The sequence below is a fragment of the Bison bison genome, unplaced genomic scaffold, assembly GCF_000754665.1.
Source record: "Bison bison bison isolate TAMUID 2011002044 unplaced genomic scaffold, Bison_UMD1.0 scf7180017864184, whole genome shotgun sequence".
Classification (NCBI taxonomy): domain Eukaryota; kingdom Metazoa; phylum Chordata; class Mammalia; order Artiodactyla; family Bovidae; genus Bison; species Bison bison.
In genome coordinates, this window is record NW_011494756.1 from 905372 (window position 1) to 927951 (window position 22580).

The 22580-nt window shown below is 52.1% G+C and overlaps 1 protein-coding gene and 1 non-coding gene across 2 annotated transcripts in view; one reads left to right on the forward strand and one right to left on the reverse strand.

The window, feature by feature from the left end:
• MPPED1 (metallophosphoesterase domain containing 1) overlaps positions 1 to 22580 on the reverse strand; it is a 65220-nt gene that overhangs the window by 17689 nt on the left and 24951 nt on the right. The window contains exon 3 of the mRNA XM_010843634.1: positions 8617 to 8842. Coding sequence (XP_010841936.1) covers positions 8617 to 8842 — 226 coding nt within the window. The remainder of the gene's footprint in view (positions 1 to 8616; positions 8843 to 22580) is intronic.
• Positions 1229 to 1300, forward strand: TRNAC-GCA. Its single transcript has one exon. It is a non-coding gene; the product is annotated as a tRNA-Cys (tRNA).

Here is a 22580-nt window from a genome sequence, read left to right on the forward strand (position 1 = left end):
GCTGTAGGTAGACAACCTCCCCCAGCCCCCATTCTGGGCAGTCGAGGCCGTAGCTGGAAAGGTTTGGGGGTGGGTGGGACTCCCGTGTGTGCCAAGCATCTTACGCCAAAGACCTGACTCCTAAGAACACCCCTGCACAAGGGGACTGCCCGCTGTCATTTCCCAGAAGCCAAGACCTGACCCGAGGTCACCGCTCATGCTGGCGGTTTGCAGAGCGCTGGACCCTCAGCCTTCAGCTGCCCCCAGGCCCTGCCCTGCCCGCAGGCAGCCAGGCCTCCAAGCCACCGAGCAGGATCCCAGCCCAGACGCCCAGCAGTGGCCCGGCCGCCACTTCTCAAAGTTTCCTGTCTCAGCTGGTGTAGATGCCTTCTTTCAAAATACCAGACGTAATTAGACCAGATGGACTAGCTGCGTGCCAACTTCACTCCCTCTCTCACTCCTTAAAAAAAAAAAATCAAGGCCGTTTTCAGTTAAATGAGAACAAAAAATGCATCCAAAACCCATAAATGAATACGGTATGTATACGGAATTTTTTTTTCCTAACACTTAGGATTTTGTAACAGCTGAGCTCTTCCTCTTCTTCTGCGCTTGGTTCCCGCTCCCTTCCTCTCAGCTGCTCTGGGCCAAGGCTCAGTGCCCAATGCCCAGTCTGCATCTGAGGAGACCAGACATGACTTCTAGAAAGTCACGGTGCCCTGGGAGGGTGGCCACACAAGCCTGTGGCTCCCAGGGAGACCTTCATCCCTCCCATACTGGGCTGGACGGAGGATGTGGTGATATGACACCACCCCGCCCTGCCCCCCAGAAGACAGGTCCCTGCTTTCCTGGAGCTTCAATTATTCTGGTCAGGAAGAGAGACTTGAAAGAAATCGGTTGCCAGGGTAATTAAGACAGTGTGGTCCTGGAGCCAAGTGGACTGAAGGGGCTGGAGACAGCCCGGACACAGCTCCCCGCCTGTCGGGTGAGAAGGGCAACATGGAGCAGCCGGGAAGGACGAACTCCATATGCGTGCCAGGCCACGCGGAAAATCCCCAAATGGGATCCCTACCTCACGCCATCAGCGCGATCACGGCCAGTGGAGCTAACACCTAAACAGAAAAGGCTAAACCGTGAAGATCTCAGATGATGTGGAAACACATTCATGACTTCAAGGGAGGGCTTTCTTAAATAGGACACAGAAAGCGCTAGCCACAAAGAAAAACACAGACCTCTGACTGCTTAGGCTGCTTCCCAGGTGGCTCAGATGGTAGAGCGTCTGCCTGCAATGCAGGAGGCCCAGGTTCGATCCCTGGGTCGGGAAGATCCCCTGGGGAAGGAAATGGCCACCCACTCCAGTACTCTTGCCTGGAAAATTCTATGGACGGAGGAGCCTGCTAGGTTACAGTCCGTGGGGTCGCCAAGAGTCAGACACGACTGAGCGACTTCACTTTGCACCAAAATGAAGACCTTCTGGTCGTGGCAGCCCACTCCTGCATTCTTGCCTGGAGAATCCCATGGGCAGAGGAGCCTGGCAGGCCATGGTCTATGGGGTTTTTAAACGGGCAGAAGACCTGAGCCCATCACAAAAGAAGAAAGCTAAGTGGCCAAGATTCTCAGCCTCACAGGTCATCAAGGGAACGCAAGTGAAGACCACATAGTGATACCAACCCAGCCGCCAGATGGGCACAACTTACAAGTCGCACAAAGTGCTCGCAGAGGGGCGGGACAAGTGACTGTGCCTCTTGGCCTCCACTGAAGAGCTATGCGGAGGCTCTCCTGACCACCCCATTCCTAGGTGTGTGTTGGGGGGGCATCCTCATTCAAGAGTATCTCTCTCTGTGCACCAAGATACATGTAGGATGTTCACAGTAATATTATTTATAATGGGCCTATTTGTAGAATGGATAAATAAGTCATGAAATATTCATACGGTGAAATCCTACACAGCAAGGAAAAAAGACCCAAGCACAGCTGCACATGATGGCCTGGAGGAATCTTAAAAATATAACATTGAGTCAAAAAAGCAGGCATGGTACAGCACATGAGCCCATTTTTACAACATTCAAAAAGCAAGCAGAACCCAGCTATCTCAGGATTAGGGTGGCCAGACGATCTCCCCATTAAATTGAATTTCAGGCAAACAATATATAGTTTTTTTTTTTTTAGTGTAAGTACATTTTGGTGGCTCAGATGGTAAAGAACCTGCCTGCAATGCAGGAGACCTGGGTTCGTTTCCTGGGTCTGGAAGATGCCCTGGAAGAAGGGCATGGCTACCCACTCCAGTATCCTTGCCTGGGAAATCCCACAGACAGAGGAGCCAGGTGGGCTACAGTCCACAGAGTCTCAAAGAGTCAGACATGACTGAGCAAAAACACTTCCATTTTTGACATTTAAAATATTGCAGAGGGCATACTCAGATTAAAACATTTTTCTCTCTCTGCCTCTGACCATCCTGCAAAGTGGGGTTGCTAATGGTGCCCTGTCGTGGGGGGAAGAGCCAGGCTGGATCCATTCTTGGGCCCTCTCCCCCGAAGGGGGCCAGGCACCCGACGGCCACTGTGGGCCTCCAAGTGTGTGTCGGACAAGAAGTGGAACCGCTCAAGTCTGACCCACTGGTCTCCCAAGCAGAGCATCTCCGGTTGGTCGTCCTTAAAGGAAAGGCCAGTCGTGATAACTGTGAGTTTTCTGTCTGCTTCCTCCTCCCGGCTGACTTCGGTGAGTTCTCAATATCAAGGCCAGCCCGGTCCCACTCCTGACCTCCCAAGTCCAGCACCAAAAGGACCTCCCCGAGAGCTGGCCGGTGCATCCCGCCACCTACAGGGAACCATCAGCCTCAGGCAGAGAAATGGTGGCCCTCTAGGAAGGGGAGAGGGTGGGAGGACACCAGGCCCAACCACAGTGTATCTCTGCTTGCATGCCCCTTGTAGCAGGCAGCTCACCACTCAGCAAAGCCACACTGCCTCTCCTCTGGGCTCCCACCTGTGGGATAGATTTCCCACACTGATGAGACTGCCTCTTGTCCCTGATCTGCCTCCTCGGACAACACAGACTAGGTCTGCCCCTCAGCCCCGGGCAGCTTTGCCCACACACCCCAGATGCCATCGATATTAGGCTACTCAGGGCTACCAGTTTATTTGATCCCTGATCCCTGCCTGCTGGTGTTATGATGCTGCTAAAGTCGCCTGTCTTCCACATGGTAGTCAATATGTTAAGGGCACAGGAAAAAGAAAAGGAAAACCCGGAATATCTGAATTTAATAATAATCACCATCAGCTTTGCTGTCTGCCCCCTCCAAGCGGCCTGTGCCCAGGTGGCTGGCACTGGGGGCGAGCTCACCCTGCCTCTCCCTCGACAGACAGTTGGAGGGGGCGGCACACAGACCCCCTGCCCTCGAATCAGGCAGAGTCAGCAGCCAGGCCACGAGGCTCTCTGGCCGGGAACCCCCTCTGGGGACTGCTCACTGCCCCTCCACCGTGCGCTTCACCCGGGGCGGCACAGAGAAGATGCTATGGCCCCCTCGCTCAGAAGGGAGACAGAGGCTCAGAGACGCGACATGCTGAGGTCAGACGAGGAGTGAGAGTCGGGACAGTGGGGATGGCCCTGTGTGTCTGGGCCCAAGGTACAAGCGTGACTAAGCACCAGCCCAGCACACACGAGCACACGAGTGTCCCTTCCAGGCCTTGGATGTAACGTGCCAGGTCCCCAGGGGCTCAGGACACTGGCTACAGGCAGAGAGTACCGGGAGCCCAGGGGGAGGCCACCACCCACCACGGCAGCCTCCAGCCCACCCGACGGCCCAGCCTCTGGCGTCTGCTCTCTCCGAGACCCTGGAAGCCACACTCCACCCCAGTGTGCCCACGGCCCTCTGTCTGGCCCTCACCAGGGCTGTTCCCTCTGCCTGCCACACCCTGCCACATAGGTACAGAGCTGCCTGTACCTATGGCTCTCCCGTGGGGAGCCTTCCCCAACCCCAGCCCCTAGAGCTCCTCGCGATTTTTGTTGAATCAAGGAGTTGGTGGTTGACATGCCTCCCACGAGCATGAAAAGCCTGTGACTGCAGGAGCTGTGTGTGCCTGGCTCATGGCACACCCCCAGGGCAATCACCTGATCAATGAATGAACTGATCATGAGAACGTCACTCTGATCCCCAGATCTCAGTGTTCGCACGGGCCAACAAGGCAGGTGTGAGGTGCGTCCTGAGGCTGTTCAGAGAACCCAGGAACACACGAAGAGCATGTTGTTCCATGCCTGGCGCACAGTAGGTCTTCATAAAGGGGCCTCCAACATGGAGCAGACAGAGAGTCAGGAGAACCACCCACCGGGGGCCTGGGCAAGCTGCATCCTCACCTGGGCTTCTACCTGCCCTTGCATTAAATGAAGTGATTGCAAGCCTGGCCCTCCCCTGGGGGCTGCTGAAGTACTAGCAGGAACACAGCTCCCTCTGTCCTGGTCTCCACCGCAGCAGTAATAAACACAATCAACCTTCAAGGCCTCACTCTGGGCATAGCCTCCATCTGGACGGGTCCGCACAGACCTCACAGCCTCCCTATAAGGGAGTTAGGATCATTTTCCTAGACAGATGGACCAGAGAGGCTAAGGTACTTGCCCAGAGTCACACAGCGAAGAAGTGGTGATAAGCCGCAGTTTGAACAGCCCTTCCCTCACCACTCCACTGCCCAACCACAACTGTAGCTGAGATGCCAGCGGGCATGGTGGCAGGGGCCCGCCTTCCCAGGCACGCAAGTCCCAGGGGGGTAAGGCGGCAGCGGGAAGTCAGGATTAACTCCATGATGCCGGAAAGCAGATGCAAACAACTGGTTCACGCAAAGAAACTCAGGGAGACTTCCCCAGCACAGGAGCCCACATCTCCCCTGCTCCCAGCCCCAGACAGGGCCCAAGGGAATCTGGGGTTGCTGCATGGAATGCCAGCTCCTGGCCTGCATCTTGGAATGCAGATGAGATGCCCTTTAGCCCTCTGTCTGTGTCAAGGGCTATGAACCAACAGCAGCCCAAGAAGAGTCTGACAGGGCCCAGCACGTAACAGTGGCTCCTTCCCACCTCCTCAGCCCACAGAAACACCAATTCAGTTCCGTTCAGTTGCTCAGTCGTGTCTGACTCTCTGTGACCCCGTGGACTGCAGCACGCCAGGCCTCCCTGTCCATCACCAACTCCCAGAGTTACTCAAACTCATGTCCATTGAGTCAGTGATGCCATTACAGAAACACCATGCCTCCTTCAAATACCCCCTCCCACAGGGAGCCCTCCTGGATCTCACCAAGCCCTGCGCGAGGTCCCTTCTCTGTCCTGCAGCCCCTCCCACTCCCGCAGCCTGGGGCTGGGCCCGCCAAGGCATGGGGTGGAGGGAGGTGTGCACCCAGCTAGGAAGAAAAGTAAGGGTCAAGGAGAAGATGCTCACCCCTTTCAGGCTCCGGGGGACCTGCAACTTGAGGTCCACAGCTGCTGGTTCTGGGGTCACAAAAGGCAAAGCAGAGACCAGGGGCAGCTGGAGCATGCTGCAGCCGGACCCCAGCAAGGCCGACAGCAGCCTCATCCAGGCCTCAGCAGCTCTAGCACGTGGCCTCGAGCTGGCAGAGAGGCCACAGGGCTGGCCTGGCAGCCTGGCCAGGAGCCTGGGGAGCTGGCTGTCAAAGGGGTTCTTTGGAGCCCAGCTGTGGGGCTGCATCGAGCTGCTCTGGGTGGGACAGGAAGGACACTGAGTGACGCCTGCTGCCCCCTGGCCCTGCCGTGCTCCATCCCACACGCTGGGCTCTGGGGAGGGGGCAGGAGGGGAAGGGGGGGCGGCTCCACACAGCAAAGAACAAGAATGGTGTCTCTGTCCATGGAAAGCTTGGTGCAGCCACTCGGCTCAGCTGAACCCTCCTGACAGCTTTACAACCACTCTCCATGGGAGGTGCCCGTTATTCCCATTTTGCAGAGGCAAGGAGAGGTTAAGCGACTCGCCCAGGGTCACACAGCCCATAGGAAGTGAGGCCAAGAGTTGAGCCCAGGCAGTTTGGTCCCAAAGCCATGCTGTTAACTTCTAAGGAATACAAGTTTAAAAAAAAAAAATGTTGTGTGTTTGTGTATGGGTATGTGAGTGTGCAGAGGAGACAGGCGGTGGGAGACCACTGGGCAAAGAGATCCAGCCCAGAGTCCCCGGGCTGACACCTGACCCTCCGGACCCTTGACCCTCATCTCCCCGCCTCCCCACCTGCACCTCACACTCCGGTCCTCCCATCACCTCCAGGCCTCCGTTTACCCCAGTTCCTCCTCCGACAACCACCTCCTTCTGCTTTTTAGCCTAAACACACCTCCCCTTCTGGTCTGAGCTCTCACGGCCTGACTCGGCCACCTTGTCTCCCAGCCTTGGCCCCGAGCTCATCACACCTGAGTGCCATACCAGACCTTGTCTGGGATCCCATAGGCTCCCAGGAGGGTTTGTGGAGACCCTGTACATGATGAGGACTGGGGAGGTGAACGCAGGCACCTCTAGGGGCTCAAGGACAGCCCGGCATCTCACCCCTGCCCCTTGAGGGAGCCTTGGCAGGGTGGGACCATGTCCTAAACCCACCCGCAGCATCCAGGCAGCAGGGGTCACCTGCCGCGTCAGTGGGGGCAGCCCAGGCTTCCTGGCTACTCTCAGTTGGCAGCTGCTCTCCCTGAAGACTCTGCACCCGGACAGACCCCGTGTCCCCTGGATCATCAGCTCCCTAAGTGCGCTGCTCTGGCTGATGGCACAGCCTCAGGCCCTGTCACCCTCCACGCCTGGGAATGCCCCTCTCCTCCTATGTGGCTCTGGTCACACCATCCCCTCCAGGGACCCTTCCATGATCAAGCCACTCTTTCAAGCCCCTGAGGTCTCTCCTTCCTTGTATCCTCCTCCCCCTGCCAGTACTTGGCATCTTGTGGCCACTGCCAGCTGGGCCTCCAAGGGCCAGTCAGTCTGTCCACCTGTAGAACAGGGAAAATAAAGGAGTCCTCACAGGGGTCAAGTATTAGAGACAGTTCTTATGAAGACTTAAGCCCAGGGCCCAGCTGACTGTAATCGCCCAGGGATGGTTTGTTGTCATCATCACCATTATTGTAATCTTAACACCATCATCATCACCACCATCACCTTCACCATAACCATCACCTTCACCATCACCCCCACTGCCATTATCACCACCACCACCACCATCACCATCACCATCACCAGCACCTTCACCAGCACCAGCACCATCGCCATCACCATCATCACCTTCACCTAACCATCACCTTCACCAGGACCATCACTATCACCGCCATCACCTTCACCATCACCACCACTGCCATCATCACAATCACCTTCACCATCACCACCACCACCATCACCTTCACCACCACCATCACCACCACCATCACTACCACCACCTCCATTATCACCACCACCACCACACCATCACCATCACCTTCACCATCACCACCACCATCATCACCACCATCACCGTCACCTTCACCGGGACCATCACCATCTTCACCAGCACCATCACCATCATCATCACCACCATCATGTTCACCATCACCACCACCTCCATCATCACCACCATCACCATCATCACCTTCACCACCACCTTCACTATCACTACCACCACCATCACCATCATCACCACCATCATCATTACCTTCACCACCACCACCATTATCACCATCACCACCACCACCTTCACTACCACCATCACCACCACCACCATCACCTTCACCAGCACCATCACCATCACCACCATCACCTTCACCACCACCATCACCACCATCACCATCATCACCACCATCATCATTACCTTCACCACCACCACCATTATCACCATCATCACCACCACCATCACCTTCACCATCACTGCCATTATCACCACAACCACCATTACCATCATCACCATCATCATTATCTTCACCATCATCATCATCACCACCATCACCACCATCACCATCACTTGAGTTACTATGGACACACTGACCATCACAGAGACCAGTCATGACCTGTTCTCACCCTGATGCCCACTCATCCAGGTGAACCTAAGGATAAGGCCTGATTGCTCTGTGTCTCCAACAGGGAACAAAGTCTTGATGCATGCTGGTGATTTAAACAACTGCTGTCCCCAGGACAGTAAACCAGGCCTTTGGTCCTCCATGGAAATTCTGACTGCCTCATCTCAGTCTGGCTAATCAGTCATTACCTCCACCCAAGCATCTTCCATGTGTCAGAGGGACAGACAATAGGGAGATCCTGGCGTAGGATGATGGTTAAAAGCAGGGATTCTGGAACCACCTGCCTGGATTTAATCTCAGCTCTGCCCATTCCTAGCTGTGTGACTTTCAGCAAGACCCTCACCCTCTCTGTGCCCCTGTTTCCTCACTTGGAAAATGAAGGTAATAATAGTTCCTGTTTAAATGTGAGCCAGTATAGCATATCTAATTATCTGTCAGATATGGGGAAACCAAGGCTCAGAGAGTGGCAGTGACCTGCCCAGGGTCACGCGGCGTGAGGGGACAGCTGGCCCTCTCTCCATGGTTTCTCCCAGCCCCACCTCCCTCTGAGCCCTCAGCCTCAGCTCCACCATCCCCCCTACTCTCACATAGCTTCACCATCACCAGCGGTCAGGACGGCGTCCTCACACTCACCATGGGGAGCCATAGATCCGGAAGCCCCGCACGGTGACCTCCGAGTCCTGCAGGTAGATGCAGTTGGTCAGCAGCGACTGCACATTCTCGTAGTTCTCGGGCTTCAGCTTCGACACGGATGGGAAGTAGTAGAAGTCCTGCTTGATGAGGTCGGCCATGAACTCCTGGTCGAAGGTCAGCTCGTGGTTGCCAGCGATCACGATCTTGTACTCATAGGGCAGGCTGCCTGCAGAGCCAACACACACACACACACACACACACACACACACACACAGGGGACACTGCTGTTGGCTTCCGGAGGCCACAGGGCAGTTGGGGGAAGGGTGGCAGGCAAGAGCCCCTGGGAGCCCTGGCAGAGGTGACCCTCCCTCCAGACAGGTGCCCTCTGATCACCAACCCTGAGGTCTCCCTGCCCCCATTTCTGCTGGGCGGCCAACTGAAGCTCCCCCAGACCAGCAGGAGGGGGCTGGGCAGCTTCCTGCTGGGCCTCTGAGCTGCAGGGGCCCCGCCTCATTCTCAGGACTTCTCTGTCTCCGGTTCTTCTGTCCGGGCCAATTCCTCCCGGGAAGGAGACCCTGCTCCCAGGTCCCCGCCTGCCCGTCTCAGGCCCCTTCACCAGGGGGCTACACAGTGAGTGGTTCTCCTGACACTTGGTCTGTTCATCATTGCCTCACAGTCACCCCACTCCCCCTCAAAAAAAAGACATCTCTTTTTTTGGGCCAAACTGCACAGCATGTGGGATCTTAGTTCTCAGACCAGGGATTGAACCGGAAGGCAGAGTCTTAACCACTGGACTGCTAGGAAGTCCCCAGACTTCTCTACAGGTTGGAGAAAAATAGCATTCTCTCTTCTCTGGTGTTTGTCAACTCAGGGAGGTTGTCCAGTGACAGGCATGGGGGCTCTAAGGGCCGACAGCTGGGGCTCAGACAGTAACGAGCCATGTGACTTAACCTCCTCTGTTAAACGGACCTCTGTTTCCTCACCCATGATATGGGAAGAAAAATGTCTACCTTGCAAGACTGTTCTGGGATCAGGCAAGCCAATGAATGGAAACACAAAAAGGCTTTTGAGGTTCAAAACAGAGTCGGCTTCCCTGGGCCAGAGTTTGCAACTAGAAGCCCGCAGGCCAGCCCTGCCCACTGACATACTGTTCGGCGAAAAAAAACTTTCTCGTCTTTTTAAAATTTCAATTTGTCACCAACGTTAAAAATTAGAGAAACTCTCAGTAAAATGTCATTCTTTCTGTTTTCTAGAAATCGATCCATTTTAAATCTCACAGTCTTGGCCCAGGCAAGTGCTAGGTACCTATGCCTCCTTCAGGCAAGAAGCAGAGGTCAGTTTGGCGCAGTCCCAACCTGTCTCTACCACTGACACCCGGGCCCGCTGCACTCATTTTAAGGCACTGGGGCTTATGGCCCGGCCACAGTCCCTGGAGACAAGAAGGGGACAGACCTGGCCTCTGCCCCTCGGCTGCCAACAAGACCACGCTCTGAGCTCCGTAAGGCCCCTCTGCCTCCTGCCTCACCCACCTTCCTATCTGTCATCCAGGCCTGGCCCAGGAGTGCTGAGCAGTCTGCTTGTTCCCCTCGCAGGAGAGCTTCGGGGGCAGACAGGAGATATGAGGGCTTCACCCACTTCCAGCCCAAGCAGGTCCCAGCAGAAATCGGGAAATCAAAGGCCCCACCAGGACCCCAGGTGACACGGTGCAGAGACCCCTCCCCCAACCTCCAGTGATGCTCGGGCTGCCGGTGAGGAGGGGAGAGGGCCTGAGGGCATCACAGAGAGAAACCCGCCACTTCCTGGACCTTGCTGTCAGGCCAGCCACCCTTGGAAACAGGCTGGGTGCTCCCGAGGCAGGTTCAGTGACCTCTGGTCTCGTAACTGGGGAGCCAGGTTCCCACGTCAGGGGCCTGAGGTCCCACAGCAGATGAGTGGGGCAAGTGATGCTAGGCGCTGGTCCAGCTGACCCCACACCTCCGGGTCAGCAGCTCAGATTCTTTCAAGGCCAGCAGGCCAGCTCCTCGCTGCACTGGAGTCACGGCTGGAGCAGCGGCCACCACAACTGCCTTCCAGCGCTGGTTCTCTGCGTTTCTATCACATCACCCATCCGTCCCACCCCAAGTGCCTTCCCGACTAATGTATTTATGTCATGTCTCAGACTGGGAGTGTTGCTTAAGCAAATTAGCAAATAACTCCAACCGTACAGTTTCATTTATTTCCGCAGCTCCCGACTACCAGGGACTGGGGAGTGGGCAGGAGACGGTCGGCTCTCTCCGGCTCCTCCCACCTCGGATCAGAGGAGGTGACTGAGGCTTCTTCCCTCCCAGGGGAGAACGAGCTCCTGTACACAAAGCCAGGCGGGGGCAGGAGCCCCAACAAGCCGTCATGACACCTTCAAATACCATCTGGTCTCTCTAAAACATGGGTGCCGTGCAGCCTGGAGGCAGGGGGCTCATCCGTGTGTGAACACAGAGACCTCCCAGCCCCACATCCTCCTGAGCTGGAGGTCCAGCCCCAAGCACATCTGTCTGAATGTAGCAACTCACCAGCTATTTAACCTTCAAAGACACTTAAGCCACTATCCCCATTTTACAATTGGGAAAACAGAGGCTCAGAAAGGTTACACAAATCCATAATAAAGTGATGCACAAGCACAGAGGGTACTGGACATTTAGTCTTTGTAGCTCGGCCTCATCGAAGTCACCCTGAATCAGCACTGTCATGCTACACTGCTTCTCAGGGGTAGACGATCACTGGGTGGATGAGGGATGGGTGGGTGAGAGAGCCGATGGGTGGACAAAGATGAGAGGATTACGGACAGATGGAGGCATTTATAAATCAATCCACCCATCTTGAGATAGCTCTGCCTCCTTTATACCAACTGATCTCTCTCTAGCTGGATCCCTCCCTTTCCTCCAAATTTTTCCTCCAACTGTCCTGGCGTGGCTTATTTTTCAGGCACACAGAATAGCAGTCACACCAGCCAGCCTCTAGGAGGACACACAGGGTGAGGTGGGGACTCAAAAGACAGGACATTCGGGGAGAGTGGCATGGGGACCTGCGGGTCTGCTCAGCTCCTGGGCCAGGTGGGCCTCGCTGGGTGGGCCAGGGGGTGGTCTCCCAGCCTCAGGTCTGGGAGAAGCAGCAAGTTCTCATGGAAACCTCCCGGCTTTTCAGAACTGGTGAGCATTGTTAGGCATTTGTATTCTGCGTGGTAACATTCAGCCCGTCTTTCCAAAATGCTTCCTTTCTTCTCAGCCAGCTCACTTGAGATCTTGGCATTTGCGGGCCATGGCTTTGTGGGTGGTGAAAAAGACCCATCAGGTATTCATCAGCAGAGCACTGGAAGATGACCATATCGTTTTAACTTTTCACTGGCCATCTATGTCCAAATAGACACACACCCACACGTGGCATGCACACAGCAGCGAGTGTGTGCGGGGCTCAGGGCAGAGAGGGATGCGAACAAAATCCACTACTTGCGCTTCCAAGATTAATCTTCCTCCAAAAGGTTACAATTCTTTCTCGCTAACACTTCCCCATCTCATTTAACAGAAAACACTGCCTTCCAACTGCATAATCTGTTAAATTCAACAAGATACATGCAAGCTTCTCCATAATCTACGTTGTTCCCGGAGCAGCGTATGGAGCCCGGTGGAGTTTTAGTGTGTCTGAATGCAGCGGCAATCAGACAAATACCCCCTTACGGCTCCCCCACCCGCACATCCCCGGCTCGCAGAAAACAGCAGAGGGGACTGGAATAAAGAGACAGCGTTAACGATCTCTGATTGCATTTTTAGTGCGTCTTTGACAGTTCTGTGTTTAAACACTTGCCGATGTCTGGGAGAGTCACGTGAGCAGACTTTTTGGGATGGCACGCGGTCTAGAGTAACTCTGGAATGCGGAGCCAGCCTCGAGCCATCATGGGGGCTGCACATGGCTTGGGTACCCGCATGCCACTGCCGTGCACGCATGGAGGACACGGGCCGGCGATGCAGGAAGGGAATTCTGAGTGCAGCACGAGCGGGCAGGGGAGGCTGAAGATGGGAGCCTAGGACAAGGGCAGGGCTGAGCGAGGCAGCACGCCGCAGAGGCTGTGCTCCCCACAGACGCTGGTTTGTGCTGCCCTGTGCCGGGCACTGTGATCAGCAATTCACACTCGATGCTTCTAGGTACCCTTAGAAAGCAAAGCTGGACCCCACCTCCGCTTCCTGGCTATCTGGCCTGGAGGGAAAACCATCACTTCTCTGAGCCCCAGCATCCTCACCCATAAAGGTGGAATGTTCAGAGCTCCTCACAGAGTTCTTAGAAAAATCAAATCGGGGAAGACAGGTAAAGCCCCTGTATTGCACTTAAACAGGGGGTTGTTTTAATCAGGGGTGGTAAGACTCGCAGACTTGGAAATTACTGTCCTGAGGAGGAAGTTTATACTCACAAATCCCTAAAAACAGGACAAGGGGGTGGAAGATGAGCTAGTGAATAAGGCAGATGGGCTCTGGGGGAGACGGTTGATCCTCGATGTCTGCTCCCGGCCCTGGGGGGACCAGGACAGCATACAAGAACCTTGGAGAGGGCGTGGCTGGGGGCTGGGGGTGGGTGGGGCTGGAGAACTCTGGATCGGCTGGTTTGCTTCTGAAAGGTATGCTCAGAACCAAGTCCTTACTCTTCTTGTCAATGAGTAAACTCTGGAGGGCTAGTCCCGCCAGAGACTTGGGGCCAGCCAGCCTCCAAGATACCAAGTCAGAATTCAGAATACTCAAAGGCAGGATTTATACAACCCAGATGGCAGCTGTCATCATTGTCTTTAGGGCTGGAAGGAGGATGAAATGCCATGCTTTACCAGGAAATCCAGTATTCTCAGGGCTTCCCTGGTGGCTCAGAGAGTAAAAAATTTGCTTGCAACACGGGAGACCCAGGTTCAATCCCTAGGTCAGGAACACTCCCTGGAGAAGGGAATGGCTACCCACTCTGTATTCATGCCTGGAGATTTCCACGGACAGAGGAGCCTGGCGGGCTACAGTCCATGGGGTCGCAAAGAGCTGGACACGACTGAATGACTCACGCTTTCATGTCACTCTGTCACCAGGAAATCCAGAGATGGGAGCTGGGAAGATGGAGATGAGAAAACAGATCTAAGGAAGTTAGGTCACATGCCTGGGGTCACAGAGTAGCACCGGAATCCAGACTGCCTGGCCAGACCTGGGTGTTCAGACCCCCACTGTGGGACAGACGGTCCTGGGAGGGTGGCCCCTCTGCCAAGCTGCAGGCTGGCCGGCTCAGGCCCTGTGTGGGAAGCTCTGGATTTATAACCCAACACAAGTGCCCATATTTAAAAGGCAAATGCAATTTTTCTTCTGTTTCCTCCTAATAGCCAAAATGTTTAACTTTCAAACATTTGTTTTTCCTGGGAAATGTTTTAAAACCAGGAACATTCAGTCCTCATCTTCTATTTAAATGCTCGTTTCAATCGCTACGGCAGACCAGATACGACTTGAGGCTGCAAAGGACAGTTGAAAGGTTTCTGTGTTCTTTCTCCCAAAAATTAGGCCTCCTATAGCCAGAAAGATTTTGCGGAAACTTCCCCAGAAGTCACGGCTTGCCAGAACACACACCCGCCCACCAAACACTTCACAAAAGGCCCCTTGAGACCTTCACCAAGGGCCAAGCTGGTGACCCTGTATGTAGCATGCATGCAGAACTCGAGGCTATGGCGCCCCCTCCAGGCCAGGCCCCGTCGGTGCCACGACCTCACCTTCCCGCAGCACAGCACACCATGCACCTCTGAGCTGCCGAAGGCTTCCTGATATTTGCTCATGCTGTTCCACCCACCTAGGACTCCCTTCCTGCCTTCTTCCTGAGCCAACTCCAACTTCACTCACCCGTCACCAGCGGGCCCAAGTGCCACTTCCTCCAGGCTGCCTTCCATGATCACCCGCTTTCACCCAGCCCTGCCCAGCCTGCGCTCTCTCTGTCAGCTGCTTTGTCCGCTTCCCCCATCGGCCGACGTCCTGACCCTGGAACCCACTGCTTCCTCCCTGCACCTAGCACAGGGCTGGCTACACGGGGAGGTGCTCATACACGTTACCTGAATCCCATGCAGGACTAAGGATGAGGGGTGGATGGTGAGGTCACTGAGTCACCAAAGGTCCCCCAGGCAACTCACCACAGAATGTTCTGGAAGGACCATCACTAAGATGACCAGCACATTGCGCGGCAGATCCCAAGCTGTCGTGTCTTTCACTCTCTCAACAGACATCAGTGGGGCATGAGGCCCGGGCACAGGGCTGGTACCCAGAGGCTCCGGGAAGAGCCTGGGCTGGAGGCTGGGAGGCCTGGGCTGAGCCTCACCTCTGTTACCACCTCCCTGGACCCAGGTGAGGCCTCCCCTGCTCAGGCCTCAGTTTCCCCATCGGTCCCACAAGAAGGTGACATGGAGGTCCTGACCTCTTGTCAGCTTCCTAAGACCTTCCAGGCGATGCTGGGATGGGGGTCCCCAAGACAGGTGCTGACTGTGTTAAACAGAAGGGCTCACACAGGGCAGGTGTTCCGAACACCCACGCTGCCTGCGTGTTGCTGACAGCCTGTGACGTCAATGGTAGAGGAATAAAAGGGTGTGACTCTCCCACAAGAAGCAGGACAAGCTACGGCCGGAGCCCCAGGCGGCTTGGGGACCTGGGCTCAGGGGCACAGTCTGACCTAGAACATCAGGAAGCAGGCAGGCCCAGAACCCCCCATCAGGCCATCACCATGCCCTTCACCCCCTAACCTCTGCAGAAAAGAGGGCATTTACTCTCAAGGGAAAACAATGGCTCCACAGCCCCACTTAGAGACCACTGTGTTGAGGGGAGATGGACAGTGAGGCAAGAGCCTGAACAGCAGGAAGATGAAGGGCAAGAATGAATACGGTGACTGTGGAGGCCCCAGGCCCCTTCCCTGACACGCTCTCAAACTCTGGAAGCCAGCCTTGCAAACCAGGGAACTCATCTCTGGGGAGAAAGACACGTCCAGGAGGAAAACCTACAGATAGCAACATCAGGTGCTCCCCAAAGAGACAGCCAGGGCTATCGTGGTACATTCCCCCTCCACATATACACACATGTATACACACAGCTTATCAACAGCTTTGGGACTTCCCTGGTGGTCCTGTGGGTAAGACTCCACACTCCCAATGCAGGGGGCCTGGGTTCGATCCCTGGTCAGGGAACTAAGATCCCACATGTTGCAACTAAAGATCCCACATGCGATTGAGACCCGGTGCAACCAAATAAATAAATATTTTTTAAAAAACAGCTTTCAAGTGTCTGGTTCTTAAACACAACACATAGGGTCATCAGATCTCAGAGAAAAGCCTCCAAGCTGAAAACGGGCAGAGGCACAAATAAGAAAGGAAATTGGAGAAAACGGGGTTGATGCAGGGAAAAAAAAAACATACATATATAGTTATCACCATTGGTGAGATGATAGAAGACGTTGCATCCATGAAATTCCAGCAGGGCGCTGTTAACAAAAGAAATTAAAATGTGGCAGAATATTTTAGTTTTGGTTAAAGAGTAGAAGAGGTAGTTGAGGAAATTTCCCTGAGATTGAAACAAAATAACAATGAAGCGAGACAAAAACCAGGGACTCACATGTAAATACTACAAAAAAGAAGTCAGGAAGAAAAAAAAAAGAGGGGTGGGAAATTTTGAAAAATTCACAGGATGAAAGATAATATTTGCTCCATTTAAAGGGTTACCTCAATAATGAACAAAAACCACTCACATCTGAGACACACTGTCTAGAAACAAAGCAGGCCACATACGAAGGATGAGATACTCAATAGAGACGAAGGAGACTGCAAGAAAACAGAGCGACGCCGTCCGCGTTCTGAGGGAAGGTGATCTGCTACCCACAACTCTACACCCAAACTACCAATTACTATGGGGGACAAAATACTTTTCCTGACGTACCATTTGGCCAGACAGTTATCTCCAGCGCATTCTTTCTCAGAAAAGCTACTGAAGCGTGTGCTCCACCAGAATGAGGGAGTAAACCAAGAAAAAGGAAGTCACAGGACCTCAGGACCAGGAGCTCCAAGACAGAGGAAGGCAAACGGAAATGGTGAAGGGCGATCCCAGGATGGTGAGGGTGCAGAGGCCTGGCAGGCAGCTAATCCAGATTGGGGCAGGGGTCAGAGGCTCAGGAAGTACAAGAAAAATGAGCCAACAGAGGGTCCAGCCCAGCTCACCACACTGCTGAGAGGCATTTAAAACCCTGCAGGAGACAGGGATGAACCACGATGGGTACACAGGGAAAAAAGCAAACAAATAAACCAATTAATTACTTTACAAAAAACAATAGGTTATACAGTGAACATTTAACCAAAAACTGTGATGGGACTGTAGAAAAAGGATCAGAGATGTGTATATATGGATAGAGAGACTAAGTCTCTAAGTTTTCACTGTAAGACATTAAAAAGGAATCTCTAAAATTGAAAAATAAAACGCAGCAATATGAGGTTGTTACTTAGAGACGCCGCGGTAATAAAGGAGCAGCTACCCAATATGCATAGGGAATAGAAATCACTAGGGAGAAGACTGTTGGCTTTACCATAAGCCTTGTAGCTGTTATGACTCACTGCGCACATGCATTACCTTAACAGGTGGCACAGTGGTAAAGAATCTGCCTGCCAAGGCAGGAGACGCAGGAGATGCTGGTGTGACCCTGGGTTGGGAAGATCCCCTGGAGAAGGAAATGGCAACCCACTCCAGAATTCTTGCTTGGAAAATCCCATGGACAGAGGAGTCTGGAGGGCTATAGTCCAGGGCGTTGCAAAGAGTCTAACGCAACTGAGCAACAATAGGGTAATAAATAAAACTGCAATGAAATTAAACGAAGGCGTCAGAGGCCAGGCACTCCTCACCTGCCTCCTGCCTCTGCCCAGAGCAGCCTGATCTCTTACTCGCTCTACCTACTGCTCAAAATCTAGAACCAAATAAAACGAGGCCACAGTTGAGACTGGTGGAAAGACAGAGCAGGCAGAAAACCTGAACTGGTTGACTCCTCTGCGATTCTGAGGGTCTAAGTGCTGGGAGGTCTGGCAACCAGGTTCAAAGGCAGGTGATCCAGCCAAGCAGCTCCTCACCTGGCAGGTCCGACAGCCACGAATGGCATCGCAGGTGTCACCTGCTGAGAATCTGCGACATGCTCCCCCATGCCCGACATCTAACCCTCACAACAGCCCGACAAAACTGGCAGTAGATCAGTGGATGAAGGAACTGGGGCTCAGTTATGTTAAAGAAGTGCAAATTGGTTAAGCAGAGAAGTCGGAACCTGAACCCTGATCCATCTGTAGCTGAAGCCACGATTTCTCCATATCTGTCACAATCACCCAGACGTATTATATACACCAAAGTTTTTGCATTAAACATTTCTCTAGAAATGGAAAAAATGGTGCTATACACTTGAGTCCTTACAAAACCTCCTGCTGAGGAGCTCTCAATGACTTTATTTTAAACAACATAATATTTTCAAGATATCTTGTGGCTTCGTAAACAAACCTTTAAAGACCATTTTGAAAAGCAGTACAGATTTTAGAACAAAATAAACGAATTCAGCAAAGGTGCAGGATACAAAAACAATGGGGAAGACAGTTGCATTTTTAAACACTAACAATAAACAATCTGAAAAGGATATTAAGAAAACAACCCTATTTGCAACAGCATCATAAAGAAAAAATATATAAAAATAAATTTAACCAAGCAGGAAGAAGATCTGTATGTAAAAACTCCAAAATGTCTGCTAAGAGACTAAAGAAGACACCAATAAGTGGAAAGATATCCTGTGCCCATGAATTGGAAGACTTCCTATTATTAATATGTCAATACTACCCAAAATGATCTACAGATTCAATGCCATTACTACCAAAATTTCAATGATGTTTCTTTCGGAAACAGCAAATCCATCCTAAAATTCACATGGAATCTCAAGGGTCCCTAAATAGCCAAAGGAATCTCGAAAAAGAAAAACCAAGTTGAAAGTCTCTTACTTCCTGACTTCAGAACTGACTACAAAGCTACAGTAATTAAAACAGTATGGTACTGGCATAAACACAAACACACATATCAATGCAATGGAATAGAGTCCAGAGATAAATGTATATGGTCAAGTTATTTTTTACAAAGAACTTAAGACCACTCAGTGAGGAAAAGACAGTCTTCCACAGATGGTGCCGGGAAAACTGGACATCCACATGTCAAAGAATGAAGCTAGCCACTTAATCCATGCTTCCTAAGTCACTTTATTCACATCTCACTTTTTGTGACCCCCTGGACTGTAGCTCACCAGGCTCCTCTGTCCATGGGATTCTCCAAGCAAGAATACGGGAAAGGGTTGCCAGGCCCTCCTCCAGGGGATCTTCCCAACCCAGGGATCGAACCCGCATCTCTTAGGTCTCCTGCATGCAAAAAGTAACTCAAAATGGAACAAAGGTCTAAAAGTAAGAGCTAAAGCTATAATACTTTTAAAGAAACCATAGGAGGAAAGCTTCATGACACTGGATTTGGCAATGATTTCTTGGCTATGACACCAAAAGCACAAGCAACGAATGAAAAAACATATCAAAGTTTAAAACGTCTGCACATCAAAGATACCACCGGCAGAGTGAAAGGCAACCCAAAGATTGGGGGAAATATATTTGCAAATCACATTATTAGGGAAATGCAAATAGAACTCTGAGATAATAACCTCACATACATCAGAAAGGTTACTATCAGAAAAACAAAACAACAAGAGCTGGTGAGGATATGGAGAAATGACAGCCCTCGGGCACTGTTGGAGGGAGAATAAAATGAAACAGCCACTATGGTACAGAAATTTCTCAAAAAATTTAAAACAGATCCAGCAATTCCATTTCTGAGTATATAACCTAAGGAATTGGAAACAGAGGCACAAACAGGCATTTGTACACTCATATTCAAAAGGCCAAAAGGTGGGACCAACTCAAGAGTCCATCAGCAGATAAATGGATGAATACAATGTGCTCTATCCATACAATGGAGTACAATTCAACCTTTAAAGGGGAGGGAATTCTGACTCCAAGCTTCAGCGTGGGTGAACCTTGAGGATATTATGCTCAGAGAAATAAGCCAGTCACAAAAGAACAAAGCCTGTATGATTCTACCTGTAGCAGATGTTTATAGCTAAATTCACAGAGACAAAAGAATGGTGGTACCAGGGGCTGGAGGAGTTAGTGTTTCGTGGATATGGGGTTTCAGTTTGAGAAGATGAAGAGTTTATGAGACAGATGAAAGAGAGGGCCCCATGACAGTGTGAGGAGACAGACGGCAGTGAGGGCCCCATGACAGTGTGAGGAGACAGACAGTAGTGAGGGCCCCATGACAGTGTGAGGAGACAGATGGCAGTGAGGGCCCCATGACAGTATGAGGAGACAGACAGTAGTGAGGGCTCCATGACAGTGTGAGGAGACAGACAGTAGTGAGGGCTCCATGACAGTGTGAGGAGACAGACAGTAGTGAGGGCCCCATGACAGTGTGAGGAGACAGACAGTAGTGAGGGCCCCATGACAGTGTGAGGAGACAGATGGCAGTGAGGGCCCCATGACAGTGTGAGGAGACAGACAGCAGTGAGGGCCCCATGACAGTGTGAGGAGACAGATGGCAGTGAGGGCCCCATGACAGTGTGAGGAGACAGACAGTAGTGAGGGCCCCATGACAGTGTGAGGAGACAGATGGCAGTGAGGGCCCCATGACAGTGTGAGGAGACAGACGGTAGTGAGGGCCCCATGACAGTGTGAGGAGACAGAGGGTGGTGAGGGCCCCATGACAGTGTGAAGGAGAGACAGTGGTGATGGCTCACTGATAGTGTGGAAGAGACAGCCGCCAGTGATGGCTCCATGACAGAATGAAGGAAGTAGATGGTATTGAGGGCTCCATTCACAGTGTGACTGAACTACGTGCCACTGAACTGTACTCTTCAGCAAGGTTACAGTGGTAAATGTTTGTATATTTAATCAAAAAAAATTTTTTTAATAATTTTAGAAGAGAACTGAGCACCCTGAATCCTATGTAGAACCTTAGTTTGTTGGAACTCTGAGAGTCCTTGAATCTTAGAACCCTGGTGGCCAATCATTCTGACCTTGGAAGCGAATAAATCTAGAACTTTGGAAGTCATCAGCATTTCAAGGTGGACAGGGACTGAGTGGCCATCTAACGACTGGGCCCCCTTACCCTCCCCACTTTATCAAAAAGCCCTAATTGAGGAGTTCCAGGCTAGGAAGTCTATACTTGCTTCCACCCTTCCAAAAAATTCCCAGCATGGATTTCACCTGGGATCTGACCACTCTGCATGAAAGGCAAGGATGCAGGGCAGAGATCTGACCCTCATGTTACTGAACAAACATTTTCCATAAGGTTCTTCTGGTGCCTTCTGACACCTACAGACCAACCATTTAAAGGGGGGAAATTGATCCAAACAATCTTCTTTGCAGTAAACTGAAGTAAGTATTTGAAAATGGTAAAGACAAAAGATTCCTATTTTTAAAATACTTCTTAGTGAAACCAAGTGTTTTAAAGCTAAACAAGTATTTTGAAGATTAAAATATAGGAGAGTAGAATCCTCTCACCACTTTTGTGTATTCTCTCCTTCATTCCACAGTCACTCTCCTTGGTCCTAATAAGTTCTGGACCCTCTGTGCTGGGAGCTGGGGACAGAGAGGCTCCCCCCTCCCCAGCCCCTTCTCCTGTAATCTAGTGTGGGAAAGACACATGCAAGCGATTTGGGATCTGTAATGGGGGTGGTGGTCTTCCCAGGTGGCGCTCGTGGTAAAGAACCTGCCTGCCAGTGTAGGAGATGTAAAAGACCTGGGTTCGATCCCTCGGTCAGGAAGAACCCCTGGAGAAGGAAATGGCAACCCACTCCAGTATTCTTGCCTGGAGAATCCCATAGACAGAGGAGCCTGGTGGGTTAAATCCATAGGGTCTCGATGAATCAGACACGACTGCTCATACACGCATGCATACAATGGGGGTGGTACCAAGTCCTAAGGAACCATACACAGCCGTGAGTTTTCCTTTCCCCCATCAGAAGAGAGGGGGGAGCTTCGTAAAGGCGGATGAGAATGGGCATCAGAGAAATAGCAGCTCTCCAGGCAGACAAAGCTGGGAGGGGTCTCCGGGAAGACTATGCCCCCAAAGCAAAGGCATGGAGGTGGGAAAACCCACTGGCCAGGTGTTTGGTAGCTGCTTAAAAACCGAGGGCAGATGACGACGCGAGAGGGGGCAGGCCTGGGAAGGGACAGATGGGGTCACAGCAGGAGGGGACGCCACTACCCAGGAAGGTCTGGACTTCACCGGGACACAGCAGGGAACCAACAAAGAGTGTTAAGGGGAGAGGGTTCTGGTTGGACCGATAAACAAAAAACTTCTTTCAAACACCAGTATGACAAATGCTAGTCTGGAAAGTGACTATTTGGAGCGGCTGGGACGCCACCAGAGAAAGCCCAGCTTTGTCAGCTCCACGCTTCCCCTTCAGTGTCACGGCTGTCAAACCAGCCCCGAATTAGCTCCAAACGGCCTTCCCAGAGCGCTCAGATCTTCATTTGCATCGTGCACACTTGGAAAGGTGTGAAATCCCTTCTTAAGAGAAATCAAGAAAACAAACCTATACACTTTTTAAAAACTGATTTTCTGAAAAGCAAATTTTCTAGAACTAAATGCTAGGTTTTAAATATCTGATATTTTTTTAAAAGGAAGGCAGGGAGCTTCCCCGGTGGTCCAGTGACTGAGACTCCATGCTCCCAGTGCAAGGGTGTGGGTTCAGTTCCTGGTCAGGAAACTAGATCCCATATTTCACAACTAAGACCTGAAACAGCCAGATGAATAAATAAATAAAAACATTTTTTAGAGGAAGGCATCCTTGCCTGATATTAACAATAGTAATTAAAACTCCCATAGGGGAGTCTGGGG